Here is a 10840-nt window from a genome sequence, read left to right on the forward strand (position 1 = left end):
GTCACTATGGACATGGCCTGATGCAGCCCCACTCTCTCCCTCTCCACTGTGCCTTTCCCCATGGCAGTGCCTGTGTTCCTGACTCCAGTCGCCCTTGGAGCTCCGTTTCAGTGGATGGGAAGACCCCAGGAGGGAGGAGGGATGAGAAGCACCTTCCAAGCACCAGGACAGCCAGGCACCAGCTGGGATGAGGCATAGGCTGGGGCAGCAGCACTCACAGAGTCCTCAGGTGGTGTTCCCATAGAATTGACTATGCCTGCACTTACTTCATTTTATTTTTCATTGCCACGGTTACAAACACTTCTGGATTTTCCTTGGGTCCCCCAGGGGCTCGATGTCTTTATCTTCCCATCACAATGGCTTCCTTTTTTGTGTGCATTTACCTAAATATCTTTTTCTAATGAGCAGAAATTTCTTGGTATAATATTTCACTTCAGGGTATGCTCTCTTTTTGAAGCAATTCCACCTTTGCCTTACCTTTGCACTTTATCAAGTTAATCATGTCCACTGAGAATTCAAACCTGCTCTGTTCTCTGTGCTGTACAAGTCTTCAGCATTGCTCCACTTGCTCTCCCAACTGTTCCTTTGGTTTCTTTCCTCCCATTACAGCATCTCATTTTATCTTTTCTGGGATTTCTGTCCTACTTTAACTTCATTTGCTATATTTGGCTGTCACTAGCCTAAATATTAAAATTATCTGATTGGTTACTGTTTAGATCAGTATCTTCCCAGCACTAATAAAGTTAGATAAGTTCTGTAGAAAGCAGGCTAGCACAAGATTATCTCTTAGCTTGGAATAGTTCTCTCTTGCTATTGCACTTTCCATTTTCCCTGTAAATGTTTGCTGCATTTGTGTGTTGTTTCACTGTGGCTTACTTTCACATTTCCTATAGGAATGTAGCTAAATCTGTGTCCCATATTCATAAACATAAGAATCTGCTTTATTCTATCGTGGAATTGATTGTTAGAGACAGCAGTGGTGGGTTTTTTATTTGTTTTCATTTTGTTGTGCGTGTATTTGCTTCTAATTTGAAAACCTAGAATAATACTAGTTTCTAAATGTAGAAGAATCCTCCCTCTTTCTTTTCAAGGTTGTTGTGTTTTTTGATTTTTGGTTTTATTTTTTTTCGTCTTCTTAGTTCTGCTCGCCTGCCAGCGGTATGTTTTGGTTTTAAGTACCTTTTTCCATTTCTTCATCTTCCCTTAAATTTTAGTCCTTTTGCTTTTTGATAATTTCAATTTTCTCGTCGCTATAAATCCTTATTTTTAACAAGCATAAGCTTGTTCAACAATAAAAGAGGGGGAGCAAGTGTCTTTATGGACCCTCTTTTGCCTGTTTGAGTCCCAGTTCTGCAGCTCTTCTATAAACTGCACCAGCAAACAGTGCCAGCTGCAGAAAGACACAAGTTTGCAGTTATTACCCTTAACCTGCTGGCAAGGGAAATCTGATTGGTCTCTAAAGGACCGAGTTCCTCCTCTTTGGTTTGAAAACACAGGACAAGTCGGGGGAATTGTATTTTCCTTCTGGCTGTACCCCCTCTCTCCAAAGCAATTCTGTCTCCATTTTGCACGTGAGTCATGTGGAGCCAGCACGTTCCATGCCCAATTTCCTTCTTGGTTTTCCAGGCAGCATCTCTTACTGAAACATTTATACACTTCCCTTAATTTTTGTCACGTTCACTTGCTACACAGTCCCTCTGCACCAATCCCCCAGTGTCTTCATCCACTTCTCCAGCATGCTGGAAGCTCGCTGTTCCCACCCAAGTCTCACAGGAAGGATGCCGTGGTTGCAAACGGCCGCTTACGGGAGCTCTGCTTTCTTCTGCTGGAAAACAAAGTTTTCCAGGGTTCATCTTTACCCCTGGCCACTTGGAGGACATCCAGATTCTTTAGCAGAGTTCAGTGTAAGATCTCCATAGGGCAGATGAGCGTTTGCGGGCGGGAGGAGGGCTGGTGTATGATTTTGCAGTCAGTGAAACTGGCAAACACTTCCTTACAGATAAACCCATTGCTGCTAATGCAACTGCACTGTCCATTTAAAGTGGATGTTTCCTTGATAAAAACAGAACTCTGAAACTTGTTCAGGGTAGAAAACATGTTTTGGCTGCAGTCTGTAGGGTTTCATACACTTATATGTCAGGGCTAACTAGTGATATTTTTAAAATAATGACCCTCCACTGACTTCCTTTTCTGTTCTGTATGCTGTACCGGATTAAAGAATAATTTCCAAATGTTTTTGACCTTTGGAGAGCCAGTGCTTTTTTTTTTTGTTTGACTTAAATTGAAGCCTGTGGAGAACATTTTGTCATCCCAAAATGAGAGTGTTCCAAGAGTCCTGTAAGTGTTTGCAGGGCTGGTGCCATTGTTTCCTCCACGGACATTTTCTCATTAGCTGTGTTTTGATATAATGAAGCACAGGGCTATCTGGGTAGCAGAACATTCTTCTAAGTAATTTGTGTCTACCCAGAGAAAGAATTGTCTGCAATTCAGATACAGATCATTGCTTCACTTTCCCCATTGTGAAGTGTATATTTTTATATGTCTCTGACCATTTTTATAACTTGTCAAAAAATATCTTTTATGCTTTCCTTGATAGCTCCATGTTAATCTAATGTTCAGTAATCTGCAAAGCTTGTCCTCTATCATCAAAACAACATCAGTGTGTAGTATCATAAAAGCCATGGGCTGGAATCAATTTTATGTTACAGCTATCATCCTGATATTGTTGTAAAGCTCTGATCTAAACTAGATTGTTCCAGAAATCATGACATTTTCTTTTAAAAGCCTATCTACTAAGAGTGACAAATTTAATACTGGTGATTGTTTACCAGAATTAAAGCTACGTTTTCTCACCTAGTCACCCAGATGAGCACAGGGATGCCTGCTTTTTGGGGAAACCAGCTGGCAGTCCTAAAGAAACTGAGAAGTCTGCTCAGTTGGAGAGTCCACAAAAGAATTCTTGCTTGGATGAGACTCTCTCTGAAGCCCTGATGCACCCCCTTTGTACTGCTGGTCTTTGCTTACCTACAGCAATTAAAGGTTTTAGTCCTACTTGCCACTATATGGGAAGGAGTTTGGATGGTGTTCTGGATCGTGTCCATTTCTTACATGATGGTATTGATAGAGTGGGCATTTAAGTCTTGAGAAAAGACTCTGAAAGAGAGAAATAAATATCACCTCTCAATTGTCTCTACATGCCACATCACCTAAATTAAAACACTTTAATGTTTTAGTGTCGTTCTTCAGGCTTCTGCTTGTACCCTAATGTAATGTCTCCAATTCCAGGTCCTGCTTGTTCCAAGGCATTGGTGGCACTATGTGGAATCCATTGATCCTGTCACTGTCAGCATAAACTCTTGGATTGAACTGGTATTTTCCTTTTGATGTCCTGGGGATGTAGCACTTCCAAGGGATTTCTGTCCCTTGCCTGCCAGGTTCAGTCCTGTTGGGTGTGTTGTATTCAGAGGCTGGGGAGGGAAGAACCCTTATGGATCCATTTATTTCTGGAAGAACCTTTCAAGCTTCCACATCAGAAGACCCAGTTCAGCAGAAATCCCCTTTCAAGTTTACTTCAATCAGATAAACAATTAAAGACAAGCTAAATTTTCATGCCTCGTTTCTTAAGGGCCAGCCAGCATTTTGCTGAATAGAGAACAAAAAACCAGCAACTTCACCTCAAGGACAAGCTTATGTGCAAAGTCAAATTAGAATTTAAATCAGATTAATATGAATAGGAAAGGAGGGGAAGAGGATTTTTAAATTTTCATTCCTTTGTGATAGTTTTGATTTGTCTGAAGTTGGATTTCCTCATGTATTTAATTAATTTTCTTTTCCCTGGGCTTTGATTTTTCTTGCTCATGTTAACCAGTGTATATGGGATGGTTCCAGGAATATCATAGAATCATGGAATAGTTTGGGTTGGAAGGGACCTTTAAAGGTTGTCTTGTCCAATCACTCTGCAAGGAGCAGGGACATCTTCCACTAGATCATCTCAATACTCCAGAAGGTTTTCTGATTGACATTATTATTAGTCCTAGGTTAATATTAAAAAAAGACCTTTTGAAATGGCCTGTGAAAACTGCCTCACTAAAATACTCACTCCTTTTTCTTTTTTCCTACTTCTAAAACCCATATTAGACTGGAAATCTGCAGGGAAAAGAACACATGTGTTCAGCTGCTGTTCCAAGACCACACGATGCATTTCTCGTACCAACGTCAAACCAAGCAGAGCAGAGGAACTCACTTGGGTATTTCCCTCATGGAGAAATTTTCGAGATGAAACTTGTGTATTTAGCAAGGACAGCAGCCCACAGCCCAGACCAGGCTCTTACATAGCCCCAAGTGCAGTCAGGCTGTTTCCAGTGCCAGAGAATGCACCAATTATATATTGTGGAGCAGCCACTTAAGCCTGCCTTGAATTTGAGCCTTTGAGGTGATTCAGAGGGACTGGCTGTGTGCCCTGGGCTTGGGAAGGCCCTGATGTCACCACACACACTTGTGCCCTAAGCTGGGCCTCACAAGTTGTCCCCCTCTGGAGGAGCTGATGGGATCAGCTTGGCTGGTAGCTCCCAGGTGCCGGGGTGTGGCCTGAGCATTTCTAACTGTTATGTGTTGCAGGGAAAAAAAAAAAAAAAAAGAAAAAAAAAAAAAAAAGTGGAGCTAAGTTTTATGTCCTTTGCTGTCATAAAGGTGTTGCAGAAGTCACCAAGATCCTGTTTGGTGACAGCAAGAGTCAGTGGTTGTGTGGCATCATGAGCAGAGGAGTGTTTGCTAATAAACGACACACACCCTCCCCAAATATCAGTATCTGCCAAGAGCAAATGGGCTATTGCAGCCCAAGTGAAAGTTCCTGACAGAAATCATCCCTGCAGATGATGATGCAGCATTGTTTGTTAGGTGTTGTGCAATCCATCTATAAAACAAATTCTGACATGGATTCTAAAAGACAATTCTGAGAATATTTGCATTACCAAGCCAAGCAGTTCTTGCTTGCAGCTGTTACCAGCTGCTTTCATATTGACAGATGTGAATCACACCAACAATTACAGTCCCAGTGAAACTATTAATTATATTGGCAGGAGTTTAGAATAGAAATTTAATTTGTTTTCAGCTGGATGTGAGCTACCCACAAGTATTCCTTGCTTTCTAGCATACTGTCATGCAATCAGTACAGCCCTGTTATTCAGCAGGCTAGGATGAATACCAAGAATGCAACACCTTAAATAATTTCCCCATGTAGATACCAAACTCTGTATTTTGGTGGGTTTTTATACAGGGCCAGTAGAAAGCCAAGCATCCAAACCCTTGAAATACCAAGAGCACTTCCTCCTGCTTCTATCCCAAATTCTGCTTAGGTTTCCAGGACAAACTGCTGCCTTCAGCACTCATACAGCCAGATGTGTGGTTTGCTTGACAGGTTCCCTGGAACCACAGTTAAGACTGATCAGGGATGTGGGTTGACCATGTTGCATCTTCCCTCCAAAACTAATACATCTAAGCATCCCAATTAAAGCAAATTTATCCATCCACTTCTAGGTATTTGCCACTGAGATACTCAAACCAGCATCCTGTTTGGACAGTCTACCATTCCTTCCAGATACAAGAAACTCAAATGGGAAAGAAAGCTAAGAGACTATGAACTTTTGTTCTGCTATCCTAACCTAGCTGGTATCCCAGCTGTCCAAGGGGGATGATGCAGGAAGGGAAGGCCTGAAACAGAGCCTGTTATTAAGTTAGTAAGTTTGGTTTTAGTTTTGCAGGAGAGATTTCAGAGCAAACATACTTTTCCTTCTGGTGATGTTCAAAAGTGCTGCAGTTTGTAAGCTGCTGTTACATGATAAAATATTTCCTAAATTTCCTTAAGATTCACTTTTCTGCTTGTGTAGCCCCTAGATAACTGCTGCCTTGCTATAACATCCTGTGTTTTAATTGCTTAAATTAGACATAATATGTAGATGTAAAAATGTGCTCTGTACTTCTATGGCTATTCTAGTCCTAAAGAGCTGTTTAAATGCATTAATTGATTAAATGCTAATATTGCATTGCAATTTCAAGCACCAGATTCAATTAACAAAACGCTAATAAGGGAAAAGATTATGTACACATACTATTTTTTGCAAATCCTTATTCAGGTGAGCAGTCACACCAAAGCCTGTGCTGTCACCTGTTTGGGGGCTGTACACAGGAAGAGAGTCTGAAACCTCCCACTGACTTCACATACATGAGTGTGGCTTTCAAACTAAGGCCATCAATGCTTTTCCTAAGATCCTTCAGCTTTCTGCAGAGACCCATGAGCTAATCTATCTCCCAAAACCTTCTGTTCTCTTGAGGCAGGATGCAGATCATGAAGCCCGTGTAGAAGAGGCAATAACTCGAATGCTGGTATGTGCCATAAAATCAGCAGAAAATCCCAGTGATGGAGATCTCTGGTTAAATCCCACAGAGGTAAGCTCTCTACTACTCCCATTATAGCAGCAATAACAAAGAATTACTGACATTTTGCTTAGCTCCCCCTGAGTCTTTATGCTGCTTTGAGAAAAAGAATTTTAAGTTCCATCCCTTCATGTAGCAAAAGTAATTCATAGAAGATAATCATGCAAGGCTGAATTGAAACATGTCTCCTTTTAACTGAGTGTATTTGGGGTGTTTTCTTAGGTTGAGGCAACATCCCATGAGATCAATCTTCAGTACCTGAATAAAGCAGTGTCTGCATACCTCCAGTGTCAGGAGACAAGTGTGTCAGGACAGGCACGCTCCAGCAGCACGGCTGCGCAGCCGAGGACAAACGCCTCATGCGAGAGCAAGAGAAGGGAAGTTAGCTGTGAAGCAGAGAGCTGCACATTACTAACCCAGGAATGTGACTTTCCAACTCCCAGAGCAGAAGAGCTGCAGAAAATCCCTTTTGGGCCTCATCTTATACAGGTTTTACCACAGTCTCACCCAACAAGTGTGATGGGTGCAGTTGAAAGAGGTGGTGGAGATCTTCTCCATGAAAATGAAGGAGAACATTTTGGAAAGTTACACTGCAAGAGGAAGAGATTGCTAATGAGTAATGACTGTGAGACAGCTGCACATCAAATGGATTCAGAGTGCAGTCCATGCACCTCACAAACAGCCCTTTCTACCAATGACTTGTTAGACTGTCTGGTTAACCCTCGTGTCATCAGTTTAGTGGCTCAGCTGCTGTTGGAGAGAATGAGAGTGTGATGCTTTATCATTTCTGAAACAGAAATCAAACAGCAGCAGCCTTGTTCTGCATGTTTAAGCTCTGTAATAATTGAATGTTCCATTTCAAATAATTTTTATGTGCAGATAGACACAGTTAATGGTTAAGTGCGGGTTGTAGTTGAGCTGAAAGAAGAATAGCTGGTTAGTGATGGCTGGGAAGAGAAAGGTGTGTTTAGTCAGGGAGCTGCTCGATGCTATGAACAAGAGAGAGCACGCACAGTCACACTCCCACCTGTGTGCAGGTGGGATCTTCACAGTGTTCTACAGCTCTGAGCTGGAAAACAAGTGTGGCTTGGTGATAGATGACAGAGGGAGTGCTGGGACATGGTCACATAGCAGAGGGGGACCAAGGGTGGGAGACTGATAGATTGACTGACTGTAGACTGCAGTCCTTGAACACATTTAAAGTACAATGGTCAATAAACAATCAGTTGATTACGTTAGAAATAATAAATTCAGGTAAACGTAAACCTCAGCTAAGAGACAATGCACTCACTAATGCATCTACTTCCTCCCTTCCACAAAATAACTTCAGTTTTGTCACAAAGCTCTAGGTTGGAGTGAGACAGAAGCCCTTAACAAGAAAGTAACCTTTAGCTGGTTCAGAAGCTCTTGAAGCTGGGAGATTAAGGGCTGTTGGGAAGTTCCTGCTATTATGTATTTAAAACCAGATGTGCACAGTCCCGTATGTCTAAGAAACAAAGTAAAACAGCTGTGACTTTTTACCTCTGTCCTTCCCTTTACCATAACAATCAAAATGCATTCTTTTTTTTCCTTTGGTTGTAAATGGTTGCTGTACAAGATCATCCTTTCTTCAAAGGGTAGTAGCCCTTGGATTTGTTTTTGAAGGCTAGGTTGTTCTTTGAAAAGTTAGGGAACACGAAATATAGGCAAGAAGGTTTGTTAACTCTGAAGCTATACATTGGAGGCTTGAACAAACCCTGGGAAGAAAACTGCTGGCATCATCCATCCTCCTCTGATTTCTGTTTGTGGTGGTGACAGAGGCATTTTCCCTAACTGCAGTTTCAAGAGACAGCTTCAGGAACAGCTCCTGTGAAACCTTTGCTTTTAAAATGTCTCTTTGCTTGTGTCTGCTAGAGACCAAGGAACCATTTTCTATCAACAGCCTGTTCCCATATTCATCACCTTGCACCACCAGCCCTCCAGCTGATATTTCCTTTGCTTGGTGTGTGTTCCCTGCCAAATACATAAAGTTAGTGCTGTTTTCACAAAGATCACCTTCCACTAATTTATAGTTGAAAAACCCTGATAGCAAAAGTGCTTTCTCTCTGCTTTCATTCAGATTGCATGTTGGCAGGGCCCTGGTGAATTATGGTAAGGGCTTTAGATATGCACCAATAGATCAGAAACTCAGGAAACCTTGCCATTTCGAAAATCTCCCCAAAAACCTAATACACTTGGAAAAAGATTAAGTTAAGAAGGTTCAAAGGTTCACATTTAACAAGCACAGAAGCCTTACCCTGATGGAAACAGAGCTGTGTATGTAGTTTGCTGGAGACCCTGGCTTTGAAGAGTGGCTGTGAGTTAGTAGCAGAGGCCACACGAGCTCTGTCTCTGACCCACAAATGTGCGGTTTCCAGTGTCCTGCTCTGCCCTGGTATTTGGGCTCAGACCCTGATAGCACCTGTGTATGATCCTCAAGAGCAACCTGCAGGCGAGATACAATTCTCAGCAACATGAGAAAATCCACTGTTCTTGTTTCATGTCTTTATGCCAAAGAGTGTCAGTGGGGCTGCACCCGTGCAACCAGACCAGAATTTAATAAACAATCCTGTTGATACAGTTCCTTTTTGTGTGAAGACACTGCTGTAACAAAGGGATTCAGTTAGGAAACATCTTTGTCACCTGTGCTGCCTTTAGTGATTCACCAGGCTCATAGAGCACTCTTTGGAATAGGGCAGACCCATTTTGGGGCACAGGCACATCGCAGCAGAGCTGGGTTTAGCAAGACCCTGCTCATGTCCTGCTGCTGGGCTTGCCTTTCCCAGGCTGACCAGGGGGGCTGGGACTAACTAGAGAGCACTGCTGCTGGGAGCAGTTGCACTGAGAAGGAGGGGTTGCAAATGCTTCATTTTAATTCACTGAGCAAAAACAATCTTGCAATAAAAAAGCTTTTATGTGTAGAACAGATAGAGGTGGGGGAGGAGGATGGCAGCAGCATCTTCCAGACCCCGCAGTGTGAACTCGCTTAGCTTAAGCTTCCCTCCCAATGCACAGATCATCTTAACATACCCCCACAAAATCCACACTGAACTTTTCATCCCTCTTCATTCCAAATGACTGTCCTTGGAAAGGCTCCCTGAACATGTCAGGGGTCTCTGTAGGACCTGCCCTGGTCACCTTTGGTGCCTGTGCCAGAGGACCCCCCTCGGGCTCAGTGTCGGAGCAGCATTCTTCCAAGGCTGAGCTGTGTTCAGAGCCACATCCCTCACCACTCCAATCAAACCCTCTCTGTCTGGGGACAGTGACAGGTTATGCCTGTCCAGGTGCAGCCCATGATTTAAGGGCCAGGCTGTGGCCAGAAGCCATTAAGCCAAGGGGACGGGGAGAAGAGCGAGTGAGGCTGTTTAGGATGCAAGGCAAAAGCACCAGAAGGACTTTGTGTCTCAGAGGTGCAATATAAAATCTCAGTCATACACTCTGCACACAGGGGCAGAGAGAGAAATGACCACAAATTCAGCAAGTCACGTATGGCAAATGGCTTGTGCACCAGTAAGAGAAATTTATAGCTCTGACCCGATTCGCAGGATGCCGAATGCCACGATTCCTGACGCCGTTTCTAAATTCATGGCCACTGCGTGCGGAAGCTCAGACAAGTTTCTACATATTCATAGCCTTAAAAATAAATGATTTCTGATCTCTCTGGTGACAGCCTGTCTCCAAGAAGAGCAGGAATCTAGCACTTGCCCTCTGCAACTGCTAATAGAAACTTTCTCCCCCAAGAAAGAGTATTTCCCACTCTCTTTCAGCAGTGGGCATGGCAGGAGTTGAGATCGTAGCCTGGAGCCATCACTAGGGTGGTCATAGTGGTGACATGCTTGTCATCTCTGCTTTAGCTGAGTGACAGTAAGAGATGGATGCTGCAGTGCCTGGTATTGAAGTTAAAGCTTTGCTCCAGCCCAGGCCAGTCCAAGCAGCAGGATGGACCCGGGCATCCAATGCATTCATCTCCCCACACACATCCAGGCTGCTCTGCTCGGCTGCTGGAGACCTCGTGTATTCCCTGCCCCAATACCAGGTTCACAGAGTGGCTCATGGGCCAACCTGCATTGTCCCTCCTGGGCTGTCTGACATTGCTACTTGCTGGCCCTAAGCACCGCCTCGCTAAAAGGGATCTGCAAAAAACACATCCAGGTCTGACACTCTCGGCTCTCAAGTGAGCAGGAAGGGAACCCCCCAAATAGTAACATCTTCTAGAGTTTCAGTCTCCCCTGGAAAACCTCCCCACTAAATTTCTGTGGGTTTCACAGTGCTATTGCCCCCATTTGCCTCTCTCAAAACTTCTGCTGTGGCACGGTCTTCTTGATGCCATGGAGCAGCTCAACTGCAGAGCTGTGATATACGTTATCATATAACATTAACCATAAATTGA

The 10840-nt window shown here is 43.3% G+C and overlaps 1 protein-coding gene across 5 annotated transcripts in view; it reads left to right on the plus strand.

Moving 5' to 3' along the window:
• The window catches only part of HSPBAP1 (HSPB1 associated protein 1), a 38302-nt gene extending 29272 nt beyond the window's left edge, over positions 1-9030 (plus strand). For all 5 annotated transcript variants that reach the window (XM_040070211.2, XM_058421401.1, XM_040070214.1 and 2 more), the window contains 3 exons: positions 3286-3369; positions 6334-6444; positions 6655-9030. In XM_040070211.2, the coding sequence (XP_039926145.1) occupies positions 3286-3369; positions 6334-6444; positions 6655-7206 (747 nt within the window). In that variant the 3' untranslated portion in view covers positions 7207-9030. The remainder of the gene's footprint in view (positions 1-3285; positions 3370-6333; positions 6445-6654) is intronic.
• The last annotated feature ends 1810 nt before the right edge of the window (positions 9031-10840 follow it).

This window comes from Hirundo rustica, chromosome 7, assembly GCF_015227805.2.
Source record: "Hirundo rustica isolate bHirRus1 chromosome 7, bHirRus1.pri.v3, whole genome shotgun sequence".
Classification (NCBI taxonomy): domain Eukaryota; kingdom Metazoa; phylum Chordata; class Aves; order Passeriformes; family Hirundinidae; genus Hirundo; species Hirundo rustica.